Genomic DNA, 24,458 nt, shown 5'->3' with positions numbered 1-24,458 from the left:
TGTATCTGAAAACAGTGGAGCATCTCAGATTTGCCACCTCCATTGCGGTACCACTTTAACCATTTTGTATTTATCGGTGATACAACCCAATAAACCTTGTTTCAATGAGTCTCAGCTCTTAGTGTGTTTCTGGTGCAGAGTCCTCAAACCTCAGCTTTCCTGCCCATGTGTTCAGTCTTTTTATAAGCAACAGCCCTTTAGCATCACAACAAGCCTTTCCCGGGAATATGTGGAGAGGAAGGACTCGCCTCGCTGCCCACAAACAACACTGGGGTCTTAAGTTCTTCCATCCTGCCCAAGGCATTGCAACCTTCAGGTAAGGTTAATGCTCAGTGGATAATTAGAGCTCACAGATATAAACTTAGTCCTCTAATGAGTTTCTTGTCAGATGAATGGAGCTAGGAAACAGTCAGGAAGCTGGTGAGGTTTTGTTCAGGCGTGACAGTGAGATGATGAAGATGCTGATGCTCAAGCTCCTGGCTGAGCCTGGGGAGAAAGCCAGACCTAACCCTGCGCTGCGGGGGCAAAAGGGAGCTCACACAGCCAGGGCTTTAATAAACAAGTGCTGGGGCAGCTCTCCTTTTCTGGGAGAAGCAAAAGACTTAGTAATAATTTTAGAATGCAAGCAGGGTTGGGTTTTGTGTGTCTTTTCATCCTTTATTTAGAGTTAGCCTGCATTATTCACTACATACTTGCACGCTTTACAATACAGTCCAGGAACCCTCCCTTGTACCCAGCACAGACACCAACAGCCCTCCCCTCTTGTTCTTTGGTTAGGAAAAAAGGCTTTTAAAAAAAGTTACCATCCAAATAGCAAAAAAACCAACCCCAAAAGGCTTAGCTGCACACCAGAACACGTAACAGATCTGTCACTGCCCAGAACCTCACACAGGCTGAGAAGAGACATATGGCTTTTTTTTTTTTTTTCTTTCTCCCTCAAGTAACTTCTAGAGAAGAGCTTAACTCAAACCAAACAGCCAGCACTGACTAGAGGACTGCAGCACGAGTCGAACGCAAGCAGTGCGGGCAGACTGAGCATTGCTGAGAACCACGAAGGCCATTGCTTTTGCACTGCTGGGATCGCCAACGCCACGTGGAGCTCCCAGGACCAGGATCCCAACCGCTGCCTCGTCCCTGCAAGGGCAGGCGGCCGAGAAGAGCCAGCTTAAACGAAAAGCAGCTTTGCTAGCACGAGTAGGCCAGGAGTGTAGGTGCTTACACGTTAGTACAACTAATGTGCATATGCTTCAGCTTCCCGTAAATACCTGTGACTTCAGAATAGGCAATTCCACTTCCCATACAATAAATAGAAATATTGCATTTTCTATCGGCCTGTTTGGGAATCTGTTTGGAATGTTGTTTTCAGTGCTAAAGAGTCCCACGTTAAGCAGTTAATGCTTGCAGCTCTTTGGGTTTCAAGACCTTCTTGGCAGCAATGATGGTGTTCTTCATCAGCATGGCAACCGTCATGGGCCCAACTCCCCCAGGGACCGGAGTGATGTAGCTGGCTTTCTTCTTCACCCCTGCCGGAGGGAAAGCTCAAGTTTAGCATCCGAGTCCTCTTTCCATCGCTTACCAAGCTGGCTGGCTAGGAAGAAGCCACAACCAATCTAACTTGGCTCCAATTCCTTCGGGATTGCCAGCTAAGGAAGAGTAGATTCCCAAGGTGGACTGTTTTCCCCACCTCGTTAGCCAGGGCAGGACGGAGCACACCCAAGTCCATCCACCCCCGCTACTGAGCGTGCCGAACTGCAAAGCCTGAGTTGGGGGAAAAGCTAAAAGCAAGCTCCAGCACCTGGATTTCTAGAACAGAAGTGCCAAACCCAAGACTAGATGTGGTCTTCACGCCCACCCTTGAGGGCAGCCTCAATAAACACTAACGATGTGAACATGCACCCTCTCTCTTTCTTCCAGGAGGAGGTTCTGGTGTCTTCCACCAGGCACCCAGCAGCGCAGAGCCCCCCCCAACAGCCCATCTGGGCATCGCTGCAGCGGAGCGGTGAGCAAGGCCAGCGAGTAGCAAGCCAGAAGGTAAGTTTTGCCTGTTTTTATTTAAAAGCAGCGGTACGAGCAATGGACTGGAGCTACGAGGCAAAGCCACCTCACCGCTTCGGCTCAGGATGAGTCTCCTCTGCCTGGCAGCACACAGCTTCCTCATGGCATACTACAGGGAGGAGGCTGCACCCTTGCATACGGTACAATATTGATGCACCAAGCAAGAGAACACAAGCAAAAGTCCACACCTGCTCAGCTGCACGAACCGGGGCCTCCTCCCCCCTTTCTCAGCACATCTGGATGTTTCCTGCTACAGAAGCCGGGCGCGGAGCCTTCCCGTACCTTCAAAATCCACATCCCCGACCAGCCGCAGCTTGGCGGTGACAGGATCCTGCACTCTCGTTATTCCCACGTCAATCACCGCAGCTCCTTCTTTGATCATGTCAGCTGTGATCAGGTTGGGTATGCCTGCAAGAAAACAGCACCAGACGCTCAGGGCGGTGCAGAACAGCCCCCCACCCCACCCCCCCCGGCCCCCACGTTGTGTTTCCACCCACCTGGGCCTTCCTGCCCCACAGAACAGTTGGACTCGAGCTTGAGGGTCTTTCCTAAGTGACCCTATGGAACGCAGACCTACCCACCATGGTACAATCCAGCAAGTCAGAGTGGTTTACCAATCACCCCCGAGTGTAAAGAACTGGAATCCACCCCCAGGGAGCTGCTGGGACCGCAGCATCCTCTCCAAGCTGGAACTTTACCGCATTTCAAGTCTGCGGTTGTTCACGCAGCTCCAGCAACATTTTTGCACCCATGCTATGTCAGCGAGCTGGAGCAGCGTCTGAGACCACCACAACCCATCCAAGACCACCACAACCCATCTGAAACCACCACGAGCCAGCTCGGCAGAGGCCCTGGCTTCACCCAGGGGCTGTAAAACCCCCAGCAGGGCAGGGAGAGGGGGAGGGGGAGCAGCAGCTTGTGGTGGCTGAGCCCCCCTCCCAGGGTGGGGTGTGTTTGTCTGGTTCTGCCAGATCCTGTGGCCTCAGTTGACCCAGGGAGGAACTCCTTCCCCCCCTCCCCCCCCTTAGTTAACCCTTTCATGCAAGCCTTCCTCTGCTCTGCCCACCACCTTTGGCAACTCATCTGACCCACCAGCAGCACTTCTGCCGTCATCACGCGCGCTGTCACCTTCACCACCGCTTCTAATCCTTCCAGCCCCTTGTCTCTTCACACCCAATTTCCAACCCAATTTTCTCTCCTCCCGCCACACAGGCTCACACCCTGCTTCTGCTGCCAGACAGACACCCCAAGTCAGCTCAGCACCTCTAACTATGATCTACCTCCGTGCCAAGGATACAACCTGGAGAGGATTACACCTCCGAGTGACCCGAGGATGGCACTGCAGCTGTCCCCCAGCATTGTGACCACCTCTAGGTAAGCAGATGGCTTTTTTTTTTCCTCCTCCTCCTCACATAAATACAGAGCTGTCTGCGTGCACAACGGGGCCTGTCTATAGCTGTTCTCCAGATCCAACCAGGTGCCCGCTGGCACAGCCAGCCCTCCTGCCAGATGTTATTTTACATTTCAAAGGTTTCCTTTGCTAGGAAGGGCAAGTCTGTGGCTCTGATGCTTAATTGCAGGATAAACTGCCTGGCTCAAACAGCCCCTCGCCCACCATCCCAAGCCCTCACCTACAGCAGGTCTTGTCAGCCACCAGAGCTGCTTTAGATAAGGCACCAGGGCATTTGATGCCAGCGGCGTTGCCTCCTACGCGCAAGGATTGCCCCACGCAAACACCACGCCAGCGCCTTGCCCACGCGATCGGAGCCGGGTCCTACCTGCTGCCGCTACCACAATATCAGCGCGGATCGTGTGTTGCTTCAGCTGCTCCTTGGGAGTGTAGCGGTGGGATATTGTGACTGTGGCATCACCTACAAGAGGGGGAGGCGGAGCTTTTTAACTCACATTTATTACCCAAACCGAGCCGCTTCTCCAAGTCTTCCCCGCTCTGGACCACCCATGTATTTATCAGAGCCCGATGACAAACCCCAGGGAGCAGCCCACGGAGTCAGAGGAGGGGATCTGGTACGGAAAAGGACAAGGACTCACTGAACAAGGCTCCAAAATGCTACAAGACAGACTTAAAGCGTGGAGTTAACTCCTCAACCTTGACCTGAGCCCACGGGGTGGGCCAGAGTTCCCGAGGCGCTCCCAGGACGGCTGTAGGAGCCTGAAGAGGCCAGCAGGACAGGCAGAGGGTTTCCTTCTGCATCTGCCCAGGCTCCGAGACCACCAAGCTCCTACCTCCCGGCCGCTCGTGCCTGCCGTCCGTATGCAGCAACATGGCGATGGGCATGCCCACGTTCTTCGACCTGCCAGCCACCACCACGTTCTTCCCCAGCGTCGGGATGCCTGCAGAGGCCAAGATGGGGATCTCTTCAAACAGACACGAGCTGGGGTTACGCCAGACAGCAGCCAAACACTGCAGCAGCTTACCTGTTCTCTTAATGATCTCCCACACTCCCCACGGGGTGGCTGGCAGCATGGAGTCCTGGTCAAGGCACATGCGCCCCACGTTGATCACGTGAAAGCCATCAACATCTTTGTCTGGAGTCACAGCGTTGCAAATCCTGCGCTCATCGATATGTTCTGGAGGAGAGCAGAGAGCTTTAACCCCAAGGATCAGCCAAAAAAAACCCCTAATCTCTGCAGTCAGCCAGAGCCCCGACCTGCTGCACCAGCCCCGTGCGGAGTTTGGAGGCTTCAAGCTACTCAAGACGTCTAAGCAAGGTCAAGGCCAACAGCTCCCAGCAAAAGGGGACTGGAACTGCTTTGGGACCACGTTGCTAATGCCGAGAGGGTATTTTTAGGCAGCTTCAAGTGTCACAACCCAGTTCAATCCTCTAGCTCTGGAAGCTGATACTCCACACAAGAATAGATTTCGGTGACCCACCCCTCCAGCAACTTAACTCCCACAGGCAGCTGGGTGATGGAGTAGCTGCATCATCCTCAAGTTGCATGGTGGCAGGATGCCACCTCTGGTGTCACAGGACAGCCCCTGTGCTGCTCCTCCCCTCTGGCACATACAAACCCACAGAAAGTTTACGTACAAGTGAAACGGATGGAAATCTAGCTACTCACCGGGTAAAGGAAGCTGTACCAGCAGGGCATCCACATTGGCATCGTTATTGAGTTTGCTGATCAGATCCAGGAGCTCCTCTTCAGTGATAGAGGCCGGCCTGAGGATGGTTTCACTGCTGATTCCTGCGCAACCATCGAAAGCGCCGCGTTAGAGCCACATCTGCGCAAGCGGGACAGCAGTTTCCTTAATCCGTGCGGATTTAAGCTGTCCTGTTTCATTGCTCTACCAGATCTGACAGGCACACACCAAGGATTGTGTGTTTTGTGTAACAACGAGCACCTCCCAGGCAGGAGACCCTCACAAGTCTTGCGAGTGATGGTTCAGGACCATTAGCATCGGTCTAATGACCTATTTGAATGCCAAGACCCTCTGCATGCAGGGAGGGCTTAGAGAAAGCCAACCACGGCATGCTACAATGAAGATGCAACTGCCCATCCTGCGGTCCCTTCCTGACACAGAAAGAAGGGGATGTCAGCCAAAAAAAAATAAAAAATAGAAAAAATAAGGCATCAGGAGCACAGAACTGGAGGAAAATTAAACCATTTATTGCCCCTAACCCCTTTCAGCACATTTCCTCCAGAAGCATACTTGGCTGAACACCAAGCAGGACCTCGGCTTGCAAGGCTGGCAGAAGTCGGAGGTGGCTGAATGATGGCTCCATCTCAGGCAGTCGAGGAAAAAGGAAATCAGAGCCCTGTCTGTGCTGTACCTGGCCCTAGGAAGCCTGAAAATGCCAACTACAGAGCTTGACGTTTGCCCTGAAGGGTTCAAATGGCACAAAGCACGTGTCAGCCACATCTGTGAACTACAACCCCAGCGCAGCGATGAAGGCAGCCAAAACGCCGCGGCAAACATGAACTGCCACGCAGCTGAGGTGAGAAGCTGCCAGACAGATGCATCCCAGCCAGCTTCCCCCGGCACGGAGGACTCCGAACTCAGGGAAGATAAACCAGCCACTCGCTGCGCTTTCCTGGAGCGGAGCACAAAGACATACCAACATCGGCAGCTGCTTTGGTTTTGTTCAGTACGTAGGAGTGACTCGCTGGGTTTTCACCGACAAGAACGACACTGAGGTGGGGTCTCTTGTTTCCGGCCGCTACCCACTGCTCAACCTCGTGACGGGCTTCCTGCCTGATCTGCCGGGCCAGCTTCTTGCCAGAAATCACCACCGCGTCGTTTCTGCAACAGATCAAGTGTTACCGGTCAGCATCATGAGGACCATCAAATCCAAACTCTGTGCAACGCAGACCAGGAAAAAAAAAAAAAAAAAAAAAAAAGATGCCAACCACAAGCCAGGGTGGAAAAGGCTCTTTTACTGGAGCTCTTACAAGCTTATTGCACTTTTATGCAAATCACGTTAAGCAGCATATTTCAGTCTTCATTTACTGCCCAAAGCCAGGATCAGCAAATGAGACTGCTGGAGAGCCCAAATTATTTGCGCAGCCCGAGAAAAGCATACACACTGTTCTTCTCTGCAGGGCACAGTCTCCGCGTTTCTCGTTTGCCTGGCACGCGTTTCAAGCCTTAGCTCCCATTTTTAGGAAGCCAGTCACCCATCCCTGAGGAAGGCACGATCGCTTCGCTAAAAAGGACTTGCATGAAGTAGAACTCGGAGCTTCCACCACCAGAGGTCTATCGAGTAATTCTGGCTGGTTGGACGTGGCGCAGGAGGCATGGCGTGCCACACTTCCACACCCAGCGCTGCTCCTCAACATCCTCATCCCCTAAAAATCCCTCGGCGAGACCGCTGGCCCATCAAGCATAGCACAAGCCCATCTCATGCCTTCCCCTGCTCAAGTAATCGCTGCCACCGCTACGGTCCTAGCTCCAGGCTGTTGAAGCTGGGCTGGGGGTACGGGGTGTCACCTTCCCCCGCCAGGCTCCAACATCCAGCTGGAGCAGGAAGGACTGTTCATCAATCCAGCTCCTCGCGTGCATTTCTAGCCTAAATCAGTAACGGGATGAGCCAGTCCCTGCCAAATTCATTCCAAGCAACTGGATACCCTGCAGCAGTATATAGAAAGACTGGCGTGACCCGCAGCGAGCTGGGAGGCCATGGCTGCCCGCACCGCTGACGCTCGGTTTTCTCCCTCCAGGTATATCACTGTACCTCTTTCAACACTGTTCTCATTCACCGGTGCCTTTGTGAGAGGATTCACTTCCAGACCTGACCGCAGCGCTGAAGCCTTGCCATGCCACCTGGCTGTCCGACCAGCGCCTCAGCCCCCGGCCCAGTTATTCCCACCTCTTGGCTGGAGCAGGCAAAGCTGTTTCCTACAGCGTTCCTGTCATTTATGATGTTTTCCCCAAATATTTCCAAAGCAGTCGCGAACACAACTCCACCAGCCACTCAACTTGCCCCAGGAATCCAGGGGACAATTGGCCCACAGGAGAAAGCCCGAGTGCCAGCTCCCCCCACCCCATCCCAGTGGAAGAAGCTGAACCGCTGCAGTTTCTCCGGAAAACTCCATCAGTTGCCTCAAGGAGAGACCTTCTCATACCAGGACCCACGCTGAGCCCAGCACTGCTGTCTTCTGACCTTCTCTAGGTCCCATCCTGATCCTGGAGCTCCGGGGCCAGCTGCCAACTGGGAAGAGCCACCGTGAGAACCGCTCCGGACACGCCGGCACGGGGCAGCTGCAAGGTACCATCCCAGGGAGGGAATGGAAAAAGGAAAAAAGGGAAAGCCTTTTGCACGGATATTTAGATGCTGAGGATCTTTTGCGCTTTCTTAATCCCTGCCCTATTCAAATACGTAGGTTTTTCCTCGTTTACTGGGAATTAAGTGGTACTTCATCCCGGAGAGCAACCACCCCAGGGAAACCTATTTAACAGCAACTGGGAAAACCCCAGCCCAGCGGCTCCCCAGTTCTTATCGTAGCTTCCCAGCTGAATTCCCATCCATCTGCTTAGATGTAAAAGAAATTGTGCCAAGCACCTGGCCAGCTGGGAAAAGGGGAATTCATCAAGCTGGAGACCCCCCCATGCCCAGATCCTGCCTGAACCTTCCCCCTCGGTGGGGCTGGGGTGCCCAGCCTGGGCCCTGGGGGGGGCGGGAAGCAGCACCAGCCCCCCGGGAGCTGCAGGGAAGCGGTGGGATGAGCAGGGAGGGCAGAGGAGGCCAGCGGGCGCCCCGTCCGGGGGATGCTGGGGGGGGGGGGCTTCGGCCCCTCACACCGCTCCAGCCCCGCGGAGCCTGCGGGCCGGCCCCCAGAGCGCGCCCCCCCCCCCGGGTGCGGGCAGGGCCGGGGCCCCCCTGCCCGGGCGGGGGGAGCCCAGCGCACCCCACGCAAGGCGGGAGCGGGATTTCATCAGCCTGCACCGCCCGGGATGGCCGCTGGGGGCCGCCCCGCTCAGCCCGGCACCGCAGCGCCGGGCCCCTGCCCAGGGGGTGCGGGGGGTCCGGACCGGCCGCCCCCTCCTCAACCCATCCCGCGGCCGGGTGGAGGGGCCGGGCGGGCCCTGCTGCCCCCGCCTGCGGCCCCCGCCCTGGCCGGGCCGTACCTGGGCGCGCTGAGGTGCAGGCGGCGGCCGCGGGGGCGCAGCGCGGCGCAGCCGAGAGCGCGGAGCGGGCAGAGCGCGGTTGCCATAGCAGCGGCGGCTGTAGCGACGGTCACCTGGCGGGAGGCGGCACTGCGGGAGGCCGCTCCGCCCGCCGCCTTATATAGCGCGGAGGGTCCGGTCCCTCCCCTCCTGGCGGCCGGCGGCAGCCAATCGCCGCGGCGAGCGGCGCGGAGGGCAGAATTGAATGGTGGAGTGGAGAAAGGAGGCGGGGCGTGGCGGGCGGTCTTCGGTTGCGATTGGGGTAGGAGAGGCGCTCGGGAGAGGGTGTGGGCGGCGCGGAGAGAGAGGAGGGCGGTGATAGGTGGAGATGGGCGGGGCTTCGCCTCCCTAATTGGGCACGGCGGCGCTCATTGGCTGGGGTGAGGTCGGGGTTAGGGCTGGGGGTCAGGGCTGGGGGTCAAGTTTAAGGCTGCGGTTTGGGTGGGGGTTGGGCTGGTATTGGGGCTAAAAAGGACAATGGGATGGGGCAGGGATTGGGGCTAAGGGAGAATGGGATCGGGGCACGTATTGGGGCGAAGAGGGAGAATGGGATTGGGGCTGGGATCGGGGTTGGGATCAGGGCTAAGGGAGAATGGGATCGGGATTGGGATTGGGATCGAGTCTAAAGGAGAATGGGATCGGGGCTGGGATCGGGGGTAAGGGAGAATGGGATCGGGATTGGGATCGGAGCTGGGATCAGGGCTAAGGGAGAATGGGATCAGGATTGGGATCGGGGCTAAGGGAGAATGGGATCGGGGCTGGGATCGGGGCTAAGGCAGAATGGGATCGGGATTGGGATCGGGCTAAGGGAGAATGGGATCGGGGCTAAGGGAGAATAGGATCGGGATTGGGATCGGGGCTAAGGGAGAATGGGATCAGGATTGGGATCGGGGCTAAGGGAGAATGGGATCGGGATTGGGATCAGGGCTGGGATCAGGGCTGGGATCGAGGCTAAGAGGGAGAATGGGATAGGGGCGTGGATTGGGGCTGGGATTGGTGTTAGAGCTGGTGTCAGGGCTGGGATTGGAGTTAGGGCTAACTGTGGGGCTGGGATTGGGATGAGATTAGATGTAGGACTGTGAGTACATCTGAAACTGGGCTGCTGTTGGGGTTAGGCTTAGGCTTGGGTTTGGGACTGGGCAGACGCACACCAGGATGGGTAGTTTTGCGGCAAAATAAAGGGAAGATTTCCACTGCGGGTTGTCGCTGGTATCGTCCCACCCCTCCTTGGGCAGCGCAAAACCTGGGGGTTAGGGTGGAATTAGGGCTGAGAGAGGGAATGGGATTGGGGCTGGGATTGATGCTAGAGCTGGAGTTAGGGCTGGGATTGGAGTTAGGGCTAAATATGGGGCTGGGATCAGGGCTTGAGCCAGGCTTGAGCCTGCGATGTAGTTAAATATGGGATTCAGGTTGGGGCTAGAGTTTGAGTCTGGGATTGGGATGAGATTAAACACAGCACCGGGGTTAGGGTTAATTTTAAACTTGGTTTGGGGAGTAAGCCAATGTGCACAGGACAGGCAATTTAGCTGCTACAAAAATAGGGAAGATTTTTGCTGCAGGATGTCACTGCTACCATCCCACCCCATCTCGGGCATCACAAAACCTGGGGTAAACCGGGCGCTCCCAGCTAGGAGCAATCCCGGCACGGCAGGGCAAGAATCCAATCCCACACCTCCGCAGGCACGGGGTGGCCCTCCATCAGCATCCATCGATGATGAGAGGGAGCCGTTACTCACCATTTGTGTTTCTCCACCATTTCTGGCCATGCTCTCCATGGGTGGAAAAATTAAACGCTCTTGTCCCAAACTAAATGCCGTCAATATGTTTTTTAACAGATCCCACGTGGCATCGGGCAGCTCACGGCAATGGGTCGGGTCTGGACAGGCGTAAACGATGCTCCCTGGTATCGCGGAGAAGGAAGCAAGAACGCTGCATGGAGAAGAGGTACAAGGAGAGTCTCTAAATCGTCAGGAGCCTGCACTAAGCGAGATGAGCCACCTCCCACACCTTTATTTTCCTTAGCTTTTCCCTACGTACCCTTTGGGCAGCCTTGGAGGTTTATCCCGAGGTCATTGAGGTGCTCGGTAAAGCCTGGAGAGGTTTTTATGGCTCCCTGAGCATTCAGGAAATACCGAGGATCACCAGCCATGGTCCCACCAGAGCCAGCCCCACACTATGCCGCCTGTGAGAGCTGCCGGAGGTGGCCTGGCCACCAGCAAAAATAACCTCACGGCATTTATTTTAGTTTTTAACTTGTTTATAGTAGCCGTGGTCGCTCCCTGGATTTAAAAGTAATTTTTTAGGTCGATAACAGCAGCTCTGTGCTAAGACGTAGGTTAGAGGAGTTGTGTATCTGCAAAAAAAGGGTAAAAAGCTGCAGAAAACAGCTCTGGGAAAAAGGTTTGACAAACTTGAGGATGTCTGGGGGGAATTTCAGCTTGTGAAGTTGGTCCCTACCGACAGCTTCGCAGGTAGCAGCCGGGGGCTCCGGGGCTGGGGGGATGTACGGGCCCAACCCAGTGTGGCACTGAAGAAGAGATGCTGGGAGAAGATGGTGGGAGTTATCAGGGAGGGTTGAAGGGGGGTGGGGAAGAGCATGTGAGTTGCAGAGGGGACCCTGCTGGGGGAAGAACTATGGTAGGGGGCTGCCCAGGCCCATGGGAAGGGGGCTCTGGGGGTTCCCAGGCCCCTGGAGAGGAGCTTTAGGAGTGCCCAGGCCCATGGGGGGTGTCCAAGACCATGGGGGTGCTCTGGGGTGCCCAGACCCATGAGGGGTGCCCAGGCCCATGGGGGAAGGCTCTTGGGGTGCTGAGGTCCTTGGAGAGGAGCTTCAGGGGTTCCCAGGCCCTTGGGGGGGAGCCCAGGCCCATGGCGGGGGGCTGTGCTGGTGCCCAGGCCCACTGGGGGAACTAAGGGCCAGGGCAGGGGGGCTCTGGGAGTTCCCAGGTCTCTGGAGAGGAGTTTTAGGGGTGCCCAGGCCTCTAGGGGGTGCCCAGGCCTGTGGGGGTGTACTGGGGGTGCCCAGGCCCCCAGTAAGGAACTCTGGGGGTACCCAGGCCCATGGGGGGTACCAAAGCCTATGGGGGTCTCTGGGGGTTCCCAGGCCCCTGGAGAGGAACTTTGGGGGTGCCCAGGCCCCTAGAGAGGTGCTTTAGGGGTGCCCAGGCCCATGAGGGGTGCCCAGGCCTGTGGGGGCTACTGAGGCCTATAGGGGTCTCTGGGGGTGCCTAGGGCCCTAGAGAGCTGCTTCAGGGGTGCCCAGGCCCATGGGGGGTGCCCAGGCCCGTGGGGGCTACTGAGGCCTATAGGGGTCTCTGGGGGTGCCCAGGCCCCTAGAGAGCTGCTTTAGGGGTGCCCAGGCCCATGGGGGCTACTGAGGCCTATAGGGGTCTCTGGGGGTGCCTAGGGCCCTAGAGAGCTGCTTCAGGGGTGCCCACGCCCATGGGGGGTGCCCAGGCCCGTGGGGGCTACTGAGGCCTACAGGGGTCTCTGGGGGTGCCTAGGTCCCTGGAGAGGTGCTTTAGGGGTGCCCAAGCCCGTGGGGGGCGCCGAAGCCTGCACAGACCCACGTGGACATCAGCGCGTGTGGCTGTTGCCATGGTGATGGCGCCGAGCGAGGCCCCGCCCCTTTCCCCAGGCCCCGCCCCTTTCCCCAGGCCCCGCCTTCCGCAGCAAACCCTGCCCTCCGCGGAACTCTCGCGAGAGCCGGCGGCGGCGGGGCGGGGCCCGCAGGGAGCTGGGGCCGCGCGCGAGCAGCCGGCGGCGCCCCCGTCCCCTCAGCCCGGCCCGGCGCCCCTCGCCATGAGCTTCCTCTTGTGAGTGCCCGGCCCGGGGGGGCTCCGAGGGCAGGGGGGCTGCGGGAGGCTGCGAGGGCCTTTGGGGGGAAGGAATAAGGGGAGTCTTTTGGGGAGGTGCTGCATGCGAGGCTTTGGCGGGGAAGGCCTCTGAGGGATGGCGTCTGTGAGGGGCTTTGGAGGGGTTGTGAGGAGATTTTGTGGGGGGAGGGCAGTTGGAGTTGGTCTGTGAGAGGTGCTGAGCGGGGGGAGGCGCTTGGGGGTGGTCTTGAAGGTTGCGACTGGAGGGGGAGGAAGGCTTTTGCGGGGGCTCCTGCGGCAGGGGGTGCTGAGGGAGGCCTTGGGGGGGGGGCTGGTGGGTTCGGGAGTTTGGTGTTGGGTTTGGGGGCGTCCTGGGCCTTGAGGGAGGCTTTTGGGGTCCAGGGGATGAGGAGGGCCTTGCGGTGACACACGGGAGGGCTCTTCAAGGAGGTTTTAGGGGGAGCCCTGGGTGGCTTTGGACAGAGGCCCTGGGGGTCGGGGTGGGGGGGGGGGGTTGAGGGGGGTCCCTGGACCTGTATGGAGGGGGGAAGGCTTTGAAAAGAGTTCTTGGGGATGCATGAAAAGGGACCGAGGAAGACCTTGGGAGGAAGGCCTGGTGGGGCACGGGGAGGAGCGTAGTTCTGTGGAGGAAGCCCGGGGTGTGATGTTTTTGGGGGAGGCAGGCAGGGGTGCCTTGCAGGGGTAGGGTCCCAGGTCTGGCTGTGGAGGGGGGCTGGCAGCCGGAAAGGGCTGGCACCCCCAGGTTGGGTGGGTGCTGTGGAAGGCTATTGGGGGCTGAATTTGGGGGCGGGGGTGAGGGGATGGAAAGCCTTTTGGGGGGCAGTCTTAGAGGGCAGGCTCTGGGGAAGGGTTCTCTTGTGAGGGTTAATCCCTTCCAGGTGGGGAGACTTTGAGGGGTTGGTCTTCCAGGGGAATTTGGGGAGGCCCTGAAGGGTGGGGGTGCTTGCAGGGATGTTCTGCTTTAGTGGCAGATATGGGGAGGGGGGCTTTGGGGGTGTGGGGCTTCCACCTGGGTGGACTTTGGGGACATGGGATTTCTACCTGGGTGGGCTTTAGGTGGGCCTTATCCTGCATCTGTGGACAAGCTCCGGTGCCTTGCCAAGGGTGCTGGCTGGTGCTTGTGTGAGGGGCTGCCCTCTGAGGTGGGGCAGGCCTGATTTGCAGGGGAAACGCTGTTAATTTGGTAGACCCGCAGGTATGTGGTGTAGAAAATGCATCTTTAACACGCTGCAGGGGATGGGCTGTTGCATACCTGTGTCATAGATGTGAAGATTTGTAAAGCGTGAGAGGGCTTCTGGCTCTTAAGGCCCAGTAGGTTCTGTGGACGAGGACTGGAGGCGTTTTGTGGCACCAGAAAGGGCTGGGGAGCCTCTCCCTAGGGCTGACGATGCACTGGGTCTGCCTTTTGGGACCTTCCGCCTAGGGTCAGCAACACACCGGGGCTGCGTTTTGGCTGTAGCAGGAGGCAGCAGCTTGGTTTAAGAGTGAGCTGGATCTAAAGGTCTTTTATTTCCGCACCAAGCGTTGCGCATAAACAAGAGTGTGCAAAGCCGTTGGGTTGCAGCAGGAAGCTGCCGCGAGGTGTGTGTCACCCCAGCGCGTCCGGTTGTGTGCAACGGGGCCGGGATGCCACCAACGCCAAGCAGCACTCGCCGGACAAGCCCGTTTTCCCCAAGCTTTGGCCCTGGCCATCCTGCTCATCCTCGCTCAGGAGCAGAGAGCTGGCGGGGGCTGAAAGTTAACATTTTGAGGTTGAGACGTAGCGAAATTCATGCAGGTTTTGGCAGCGTTGGGCTGTCTGGGGAGAGGCTGCGGTGCTGGTGGCCCCGTCGGAGGGATGGGGGGAGTTTGGCCAGGAGCTGTGCGATGGCTTGGCTGCTGAGCGCAGCTGTCGGTGCAGCACAGTAAGGGAAGTTTACGGTGGCGATTTGCATTTCAGGGCTGGAATCTATTAAGTCGCTATTTTTAGCAAGCTGTTTCCTACGGTGTGTTTGAGCGCTCGGCATCTAATACGTGCCGCTGTCAGACTGACCTAGTGGCAGTCGGCCGGTCGTTTCGTTCCCTGGCAGAGTTACGTGGGCTTTCCTTTCTGCAATCGAAAGCAACTGTTGCTTGATGAGTCTTTGGGCCTTTGCGTAGGATGTTTGATTTTTTTTTAAAAAAAAAAAGGGTAGGCGAAAGGGGGAGGTGTGCAAGGAGCTTTTTTTGTGACACCGACTGAAACACCGTGGCTTGCACGTAGGATCTGTTCCCCCGACGGCAGGGGAGACGGGGAAGGGCCGGTGTCACCCCGATTAAAAGTGCCGTATGCCAAGGGGTAACAGGGGAAGTATTTCTGGGAAGGGAACGCTGCTAAAGGACTAACTGGAAATGTTTTCTCTCGTGTCAGTGGGAGTCGATCTTCGAAAACATTCAAACCAAAGAAGAATATTCCCGAAGGTTCCCATCAGTATGAACTCTTGAAACATGCAGAAGCGACTCTGGGGAGCGGTAACCTTAGACAAGCGGTTATGTTGCCGGAGGGAGAGGACCTTAATGAGTGGATCGCAGTTAACAGTAAGCCCTGTGAAAGAGGGGACCCACCCAAGCATAGAGGTGGAGTGGAAAAACTGAAAATCTCTGGGTTTTATCCTGATAAAGAACCTCAAAATTCCCCAGATGAAATTCTTACCCCAGGCATGCTCTATTTAGGTAACTGAATTGAGATAAAGGGAAAGTAAGCGGCGTGACGTGCCGACGGTGGTCAGGCCCCGCACCAGAGGGGGGTTGTGCTCCAGAAGCGAGAAACGAACCTGTGCCATTGTGGTTTTGGGGTGGGTTTTTTGACTTCAGACTTGCAAAATTATTAGTTCTGTGAATGGTTGGGTTTGTACCGGGGAGTAAGCCCCAGGTGTTGATATTTGGTTAGCACTATCGGCTGCAAAAACGGTGGCAGCAAACAGTCCAGGGAAAAAGCAGAATGCTTTTCTCCGTTGAACCCTATGTTTGTGGAGGTTTTTTTGGTTCTATTTTCGTTTTATTATTGCTGCGTGCAGAGCTGAAAAAGCCAAATACTGCAAATTTATTTTGCTTTTAGCACTTGCTCTCCCTGGCCTTGAACTTCATTCCTTTGAAGACTGGAGGAGGAAAAAGTAGTTTTGAGCGATGGAAGGCAGTGAGTTAGGGGTTCAACCTAAGGGAGGTGTCTCCAGTATTATCAAAATCAATCAGGTTTTTGAGGTATGTTTTTAAAGGTGCCTGGAACCTAAAGCAGTCATTTCCAAGGTACGGGAGGCTAATGGAGCTTCGTGCTGTACAAATTGGTTAGAGGCGGTAGCCAGACGGTGGAAAAATTGACGGAGCAATCCGAATTCCTAGATGATCAAAATGTTTTGTCCATGTGTTGTACAGAAGGGGGGTGAGAGTTTTGTGGGACGTTCATCCCCACAACGGTGATCCTCGGAGGCTGCGTCAGCTGAATGAGAGCACACCGGTGCTCCGGTCCGCTTTGTGTTTGCATTTTTGAGTAAACTGGCTGCGTTTCCTTTCCAGCGGTGGATTTCTTCAACCAAATCAACATGCTGTATGGGACCATCACGGAGTTCTGCACGGAGGTGAGCTGTCCGGTCATGTCCGCAGGACCAAGGTACGGAGTTTACTGCGGGCTGTGGCCGCAATTCCTACGCGGGGAAGTACGCGAGTGTGCAGGTTGCTCAAGCGTGTGTAGAAAGACTCCAGAAAGAGGCTGGGACGTGTCCGGATCAGGTTGAGGCGCAGCATCATGCTCCCAGGTGTCATTTACACACACATGAAGCCACACAGTCTTGTCAGAGAGGCTGTGTGGCGTCGGTAGCTGTCGTTTGGTCTGTCCGTTGAACGTCTGTCCAGGGGAAGCACAACTGGGGATCTCTTTTCCCCCTGTCGATCGGGTTTGGAAAGATGTGATGTTGAAATGGTTTGTTTTAAAGAAAAGGAGAGATCTAACCTGACTGGAAGTGTCTGGTCTTGCTGTCGGAGTCTCGTAGTAACCTCTACGATGTGCTGCCTTGCAGAGCCAGTGTTCTAAGAGGCTGTAGCAGGGTTTTTCTAAGCACGAGCGGTTCTAAAGCTGCCGCTGCCAGTGTGGGGTGCGAGACAGTGCGCGCTCGGGTTGGTTTACGGTGCGTGCAACGGGGTGAAGAGAGCAGCCCAGCACCGCTGTTGTTGTGGAGAGTTCAAGCTGGGAAGGGAACCTCATGCTTATCAAGACTGGTAGGTGCAGGAGGGAACGGCTAAGCATCTTTGGGGTCCTGTGATCCCTACACCTCATCGAGGCTGGTGTTGTCTAAAATGTTAACACTTATCCCAGTGCTGAAAAGAGCATGGGGAGTGCGTGTCGTCCCAAGGCGCTTTTAGGGGCTGGTGTCCCTTGGTTCGCGCTGGCACCCAGGCGAGAAGCGTGGGCGGTGGGCTTTGGGGGGCACATTTAGCTGGCTGATGTGCAACTACTTTGTAGAGGAAGTCGGAGCAGCGCAGGCTCCGTTGTTTTTAGGAGGTTTTTAGGAGGTGCGAATACCTGCAGGGAGAAGACTTAGTAGGCGTTGGTTCTGTGCTTGTGTGTTTTGCCGAGGGGAAGCTACAGCAGGGTATCGCGCTCGTACGGTTGCTCGAGGTTCTTGGGGCAGCAGCGTGACGTCTGGCTGGTGGGCAGTATTTTTAGGGTGCTGTGTAACATCCTGCCTCGCTTTTCTACTCAAGAAGTATCTGGATTGCAAGTTCTCATTTCTATATTCGGGGACGTTTCCTGTAACGACTTCCTGTTTAAATGGCACTGTTGTGACCTACGACAAGTGAAAACAGAGGCGACAGCCAAAACGGAGGGGGGGGGGGGGGGGGGGGGGGGCGTTCCTCTGCTTTTTAAGGGTTTTTGCAAAAGATCTCGGAGAAAGCAGGTTGCGTTGTCACGTGGCATGACAGTCCACGTCTGCCCGGTTCGGAGGAGCCGTGGGATCGATGAGCACACGTGTCAATTTGACCTGGTGGCTTCCAAGAGCCTTTGGCTAACGGGCAGCCCTGGGGACGGCCTCTCAGAGAAGTTGGCCGTCTTGGGGAGCGGGAGTGTCAGATTCCTGGAGACTGTCAGAAAGCCAAAGGTGAATTAATTGGGCTGGTGGGCGATGGCCCAGACGCTTCCTCTTTGGCCAGGTTTTGTCTCATTTTAAGGAAATGGTGATGTCAGAGGAGGTTGCCACAAAGTGGGCTGAAGTTCTGTTTTGAGGGTCAAACGCTGCCTCTTGTTTGCTTTGTGCTTGGGGAAACTTGATAAAGCAAAACGCTTCTCTTGTCGCTTTGAGGAGTCCGAGTGTCTGGGATCCTCTGAGATAAGCGGGAAGCCACGGCGCCTGAAAATGCAGTTTTTCCTCAGGGAGCCAAGAATTTATTTCCCTTCCCTCTCCCCGCAGGTACGAGTACCACTGGGCGGACGGCACCAACATAAAGAAGCCGATCAAGTGCTCGGCTCCGAAGTACATCGATTACTTGATGACGTGGGTGCAGGACCAGCTGGATGACGAAACGCTCTTCCCTTCAAAGATTCGGTAAGCGTGACAGAGCGGGCCTCGCGTATGGGACTGAGCCGTCTCGCTTCGGTATTTCCCATGGAACTGAAGGACTCGTCCGTGTGGGTTGGTGCATTTCAGGCGTCCCTTTTCCCAAGAACTTCATGTCGGTGGCCAAGACGATCCTGAAGCGGCTGTTTCCGCGTCTACGCCCACATCTACCACCAGCACTTCGATTCCGTCATGCGGCTCCAGGAGGAGGCCCACCTCAACACTTCCTTCAAGCACTTTATCTTCTTTGTGCAGGCAAGTTGCAAAGCGGCGGCCCTCTGGGGTTTCTTCTTCCCCGTTTGCTTTTAAAGGGAGCTGGACTTTAAGCGCCACCTCGCTCTTTGAAGATCTACAGCTGTGGCGTGCGCCAGAAGATACGCTCGGCTCACACCCTGCGTACCGTGCAAATCATGCAGCTGCAGCGCTGTGGGTTTGGTTTTTTGGTGGTTTGTTGCTTTGGGGGTTTTTTTTCTCTTTTCAGGAAGCGTGACCAAAGTCAGCTGTAAATGCTCAAATTTCCCTCGGTTTTAGCTATCGGCCTGCAGCTAAAGAAACCGGGCTTGGGGGTTTTTCCCCCCTCACCAGTATTTTAACAGCCTGAGCACAGTAGAAAAAGTGGTGTTGCCCTGAAATGCTTGAATTTCTCGGGGCGAGGCAGCTCAACCCCCAACACGCGTGCGGTGGCCGGATGTGTTTCCCTCAGAGCTGAGTGGCACCTTTAGTTTTCGTGTTGCTTTTTTCCCCCTGCCAGGAATTCAACTTGATCGACAGGCGGGAGTTGGCGCCTCTGCAGGAACTGATTGAGAAGCTGGGCTCCAAGGACAGATAAAAACTTTCCCCGGAGGACCCTTTGGCTGCTCCTTTCCGCTTTGTACGCCAGCCACTTCTACGCTTCACCTTCTGCGATGCAAGCTGTCCTCCGAGGCCGAGCATCATTTCTACTCTGCAGCAGCGACAGCCTGTGTTGTTTTAAAACTTGCTGGCTGTGATGTGCCCCGCGTAGTCCGCTTCATTTTCTAGGCGACACGCAAGAACCACAGTCTGGTTGAAGCCGGGACTCGGTTTTGTTCCCCGCAGGCATGGGGTGAAGTTCCGAGTGCCGCACGGCTGCTTTCTACTCCCAGAGGCAAAGTTTGTTTTCCCTCTGGCCCCCACACCACGGTGCTCGGCCTGTGAGCAGCGCGGCTCTGCTTATTTTTGGATAAAAGAGGTGCACTTTGGCCCAGAGCCTTAAGCTCTCCTCTGGCAGCAGCATTGGCAGGGGGAGGGAAAAAAAAGTGCCTGGCCCGAGGGGAGCCTGTCCCTGGGCTGAGAAGAGCAGCTCGCTCTCTGGTGTTCCCAGGGGCAGCAGCAGTGGGTGGCCCAGCAATAAAATAAAACTTTTCTCTTCCAGCCGAAGGGGAGCTGTCTCTTCTTCTCCCCCTTGTGCAGACCCCACCTCCCCCAGCCCTGCACAGGTGCCTTAATTGAAAACGCAGCACTGGGGGGGGGAGGCAAGAGCATCTTTATTGCAGGGTCAGGACACGAGGGTCAAGGCTTGGGTTGTGGAGGTGAAGATGCGCAGTCCGTGCATGCTCTTGATCTCCTCACTCAGTGCCTGCAACAGACAAGCACCGGCACGGAGGGGTTGGGGGAGCCCTGCGCACCCCCTAAATGGCTGATTGAGCTACAGCTGCACTATTCAAATTCCCAGAGCACACACAAATTCCAGCGGGCACACACGCCACAGAAAGCTTGAGCTGCAGCTCAAAAGTGATGCAGCACCTTGTTCCAGCGCTCGGTGCGTGCACGCAGCGTGAGCCCGGGTTAGCCCTGCAGTGCCCGGTGGTGTTTATTTTTGGGGAGGGAGAGGAAGGGCAGGCTGAGACACACCGTGCCCGCAGGCCATGGCAAAAGGCCCAGCTGGGAGTGCTGCACACCCACCCCCCCAAAGGAATGGCTGCGCTGTTGATTTTGGGGGGGAAGGGGCAGGTTTGCTGTCAGCATGCACACACCCCCCCCCGATTCCCTCACAGCACTTGGTGGGTGTGCACGCAATCGTGCCCCGCAGCCTGGTGCCCTACTCTGAGCACTGTGCTAAGTGTAGCTCACTCGGGGGGGGGGGGCGGGGGGGAAAGCTACACTCTGTATCACCAGGAAGGACAGATGGACTGTGCTGTAAGAGAAGCATGTGCAGGCACAGCATTTATCCTCTGCGTGCAGCACCACAGCGCTGGCACCGAGCGTGCGCACACATGGCGCTACACGGGGAAGCAAGAGCTACACTACTCAGGCATCCGCACAGCGCTCCCTGCGTGTGCAGCACATCACTGAGCATGCCACAGTCGGGCACGGCACTTGTGATTCAGCGTGCACAACTACCAGAACTGGCGCTGTGCACGCACGGTCGGCGTGTAAAAGAGCGCAGCGCTGCCTGCAGTGTGCTCAGCAACACAGGCGGCACGCTCGGCTGTAAGCGCTGCGCGCGCACGCACAGCTCCAAGTGCCACACACACGCTGTGCCCGGGTGCAGTCGCCCCCCCGCCAAGCCCCCCTCACCTGGTTCACCATCTGGTGCTGCTGCACCGTTCGCTTGTCCTTGAAGTCCTCGGACTCAATGTGGATTTCGTACATGGCACCGCAGCCACCTGCAACGGTAAAAGCGCAGCAACGCTTCAGCGGGAGGTCCTTTGTGCCCCCATGCTCCTGATCCTTCTGGGGGTCCTACAGCAAGGGGGGGTGGGGGACAGACACGACTCCTCCCTCACAAAGCGCAGGGACGGTTTGGGACAGGGGGGTGGGAACAAAATAAAGCGCTTTCTCGTACCTGAGATATCCACGACTCTGATGGTGGGACGCGCGGGGGAACTTCTCGCGCAGGACCTGGGTCACACGGGCCTCCCCGTCCGTCTGCGAGGTGAAGCCGCGCCGGGAAGCCGCAGCGCAGGAGGAGCTGGGCGGGGAGGGGGGCAAAAAAAACACTAGGGGGACCCTGCAGGAGACCCCCCTTGTGCACATGGGCAGAGCACCAATATCACCAGCAGCAGGGCGCACCACTGGGAGATGGGGCCCGGGGGGGGGGGGGGGGGGGGGGGAAGGGGCATACTGCCTTCACTGAGAGTGTACTGGGGCGGGGGGGCGGGGAAGGGCTGCCTTCACCAGCACCAAGGAGGGGGTCACCGGAGGAGGGGGTGAGGGGAAAGCTGGGCCTCACCAGCACTGCAGGTGGAGGGGGCTGCCTTAACCAGCACCAAGGGGGGGCTGCTTTCACTGGCACTGGGGGAGGGGCTGCCTTCACCGGGTGGGGGTGGTGTGTACTGGGGGAGGGGGGGGGGTGTACCGAGGTGGGGGGGGAGGGACAGGCTGCCTTCACTGGGGAAGGGGCTTACCGGGGGGAGAGGCTGCCTTCACCGGGGGGCCGGTTGTACCCGCGGGGGGGGGGGGGGGAAAGGTGGTAACCAGGGCAGGGAGGGGGAGAAGGCTGATTTCACGGGGGGGGGGGGGGGGGGGGGGGGGGCGGGTACCGGAAGGGGCAGGGGGAAGGCTGCTTTCACCGGGAGGGGGGGTACGGGGAGGAGGGGAGGAAGGCTGCCTTCATCGGGGGTGGGGGGGTGGGGGGGGGTTTACCGGGAGGGGTCAGAGGAGGCTGCCTTCACCTGGGGGGGCGGGGGGGGGGGGGGGGTGGTGAGGGTACCGGGAGGAGCGCGGGGGAAGGCTGCCTTCACCGGGGCAGGCTGTACCGGGACGGGGGGAGAAGGCATCCTTCACCGGGGGGCGAGGTACCGTGAGGCGAGGGGGGGAAGGCTGCTATCACCAGCCCCCGAGGGGGGGTGGAGGGTCGCGGGACGGGGGCGGGGGGGGGGGGCCGGCACTTACCGCGCGGGCGGGGGCAGCCCCCCCGCCGGGCACTCACCGCGCGGAGGCGCAGGCCGCACCTACCGTCACCGGGGGGGGGACGGGGACGGACGGACACACACAGAGGGAGACGCGGGAAGACGGACACCCCCCCCCAGCACTGGGGAGTGTCTCGGACAGCGGACAAAGGCCCCCACCCCTAACCCCGGCCGGGGGGGGGGGGGGGGGGGAAAGGACACGCACCGGCCCGCGGCAGAGCAGCCCCGCTGCCACCGCCGCCATGCTGCGCGACGCGCGCGCCCGACCCGCTACGGGCAGCGGGGAGGGTCATCCGGCGCCCAGCCAATCGCCGCGCGTCTCGCTGCAAGGGGCGGGGCCGCTGCAGGGGGCGGGGCCGGGGCGGCACCAATTCTGCCGCAGCGACCCCTGCCGCTTCGGAGGATCCTGGCGGGAGCCGGGCACTGCAGTCACCGCCGGAGGGGGGAGGGGGGGCTGACAGACCCTCAGTCAGGGCCCCATCCTGTTCCCGCCCCCCCATAAACGCCTCACCCTGCCCCCCCTCCCCCCTCCAAGGGCCCCATGCTGCCCCACCCCATAGACAAGCCCCCATCCTGCCCCCCCCCATCCCCCCAGGACAGGGCCCCCATCCTGCCCCCCCCCATCCCCCGACAAACCCCCAACCTGCCCTCCCCCCCCCCCCCCCAACAGACAGGGCCCCATCCTGTTCCCCCATCCCATACCCAGTGCACCATCCTGCCCCCCCCATCCCATCCCCCCATCCCATCCCAGGGCCGCATCTCACCCCCCCAATAGACAGGGCCCCATCCTGCCCCCCCCCTCTCGTCCATACAGGGCCCCATCCTGCCCCACCCCCACAGACAGGGCCCCATCCTGCCCCCCCCAGCCCACAGACAGCACCCCTTCCCATCCCCCCCATCCCATCCCAGGGCCCAATCCCACCCCCCCAACAGACAGGGGCCCCATCCCCCACCCCCCAGGGCCCCATCCTGCCCCGCTTCCCCAGCAGGAAACAGAACGCGGGGGCTGCGTGTTGAGTGCAAAAAATAAATATAAAATTTATTAAAACACCCACAATATTTTAAAAGATATCAGGAATAATACATTTCGCGACCCCGGCCGCCGCGCGTAACTTAGAATAAAATACAAATTAAAAAAAAAGAACAACAACAAAAACAAAACAAAACAAAAAAAACCCAACAACAAAACAAAACAAAAAAAAACCAAAACCAGGGGAAGGGGGGTGGGTAGGGAGGGGGGAAGGATCCAAACTTGCAATTTTTAGGCATCCTAAAAAATAAATTTACCAAAACACTGGGGGGAAAGGGAAAAAGAAAAGGGTGTTAAGGGTGGGGGCGGGGAAATAAACAAACCACAAAGAAAGGGGAAAAAAAAGAAACAGGGAAAAATTATACAAAATAAAATTATCAGCATAAATTTACTGTCCTAGAAGTATCTACAGTTTAATACACATTAATCCTATTGCCTTGAGACATGGAAAAAAATCTACCGGTCCTCGATCCGCCCCGGAAAAAAAACTTCATTTCAAGTAACCACAGTCCCGAGCCGACCAAGAAATCTTCAAGGTGTGAATTTTTCGGAGCCGCCAGGACACCCCGCGGTGTCCCCTTCCCTCCGCCTGCCGCCGTCCCACCTCCCCTCCTCAATGATCCCAAAAAAATAAAATCCCACCAAACCCAACAAAACCGCCAAAAAGAACCCCCCCGCCTCCGACCGAATTCCCAAATCTGAGAAGAAACGGCGCTTAAATTTTCAATTTTTCGAACACTTTTTTTTTTGGGGGGGGGGGGGGGGGGCAGGGCTGCAAAAACCCACCTGCCGTCCGTCCCCCCCCCCCCCCCAAAAAAAAAATCAAAATAAATTGCTCCTGGAAGAAAAATGATGGCTGCAATTCCGGCGGTTTGGTAATCCCTGAAGGATGCGGAAAAATGAGGAAAAAACCTGGGCAGAAAGGGATTAAAGGAGGAGGGGGCGGGGGGAATTAAAATAAAAATTAAGGAAAAAACACCGCTGCGAAAGGATCCCTGATTTCGGAAAGATTCGCCCCGGTTTCGCTTGCCTTCGCTGCCGGGGCTTGGGGGGTTGAGGTATTTGCCTTGGTTTGGGGGGTGCGGGGGGGCTGCTGCCCCAGCGCCAACGGGAAGCCAAAGGGAAGAGAGTAGCACCAATAAACCCCAAAAAAATGAAAAAAAAAAAAGGAAAAAAAAAAAGAGGGTAGGGCAAAAAAAAAGGGAAAAAGAACAAGAGACGGGCAGAAGCGGGATGCCCGGCTGAGCCCTCACCGTGGGGGGACACCGGTGATTTGGGGAGGGGAATGAGCCCAAGCGTGGTGCTGAGCGCCGGGGGGCGCAGTGCTGGGGCACGGTGCCAGGAGGGGTCCCGGTGATGGGGGTGTGGGGTGGGCAGCCGGCAGCGCACGGTGCAGGGGGGCTGAGGGGCGGCTGGGCACCGTGTGCCGCGCCTCATCGCTCCGGCACCGCGGTGAAGCACCGTGCCCAAGCG

The 24,458-nt window shown here is 57.6% G+C and overlaps 3 protein-coding genes across 3 annotated transcripts; 1 reads left to right on the top strand and 2 right to left on the bottom strand.

Moving 5' to 3' along the window:
* Nucleotides 1-631: 631 nt before the first annotated feature.
* Nucleotides 632-8,788, bottom strand: MTHFD2 (methylenetetrahydrofolate dehydrogenase (NADP+ dependent) 2, methenyltetrahydrofolate cyclohydrolase). The gene is made up of 8 exons (XM_056363074.1): nt 8,642-8,788; nt 6,132-6,316; nt 5,137-5,259; nt 4,492-4,644; nt 4,300-4,407; nt 3,834-3,926; nt 2,338-2,463; nt 632-1,523 (listed from the first exon to the last, which is right to left on the bottom strand). Exons 1-8 carry the CDS (start codon nt 8,725-8,727, stop codon nt 1,384-1,386), a joined length of 1,014 nt encoding a protein of 337 aa, XP_056219049.1. The 5' UTR covers nt 8,728-8,788; the 3' UTR covers nt 632-1,383.
* A 3,551-nt stretch (nt 8,789-12,339) lies between these two features.
* Nucleotides 12,340-19,475, top strand: MOB1A (MOB kinase activator 1A). The gene is given in 7 exon segments (XM_056363076.1): nt 12,340-12,495; nt 14,906-15,072; nt 16,048-16,141; nt 17,937-18,068; nt 18,172-18,229; nt 18,231-18,338; nt 18,835-19,475. Coding segments are annotated over 7 exon segments (651 nt in total). The 5' UTR covers nt 12,340-12,481; the 3' UTR covers nt 18,913-19,475.
* A 92-nt stretch (nt 19,476-19,567) lies between these two features.
* BOLA3 (bolA family member 3) lies at nt 19,568-22,199 on the bottom strand. Its single transcript, XM_056321756.1, is given in 6 exon segments — nt 19,568-19,680; nt 20,622-20,710; nt 20,890-20,914; nt 20,916-21,015; nt 21,690-21,718; nt 22,161-22,199. Coding segments are annotated over 6 exon segments (363 nt in total). The 3' UTR covers nt 19,568-19,599.
* Between the last annotated feature and the right edge of the window lie 2,259 nt (nt 22,200-24,458).

The sequence above is a fragment of the Falco biarmicus genome, chromosome 18, assembly GCF_023638135.1.
Source record: "Falco biarmicus isolate bFalBia1 chromosome 18, bFalBia1.pri, whole genome shotgun sequence".
Classification (NCBI taxonomy): domain Eukaryota; kingdom Metazoa; phylum Chordata; class Aves; order Falconiformes; family Falconidae; genus Falco; species Falco biarmicus.
This window is presented reverse-complemented; position numbering and strand designations above follow the sequence as displayed.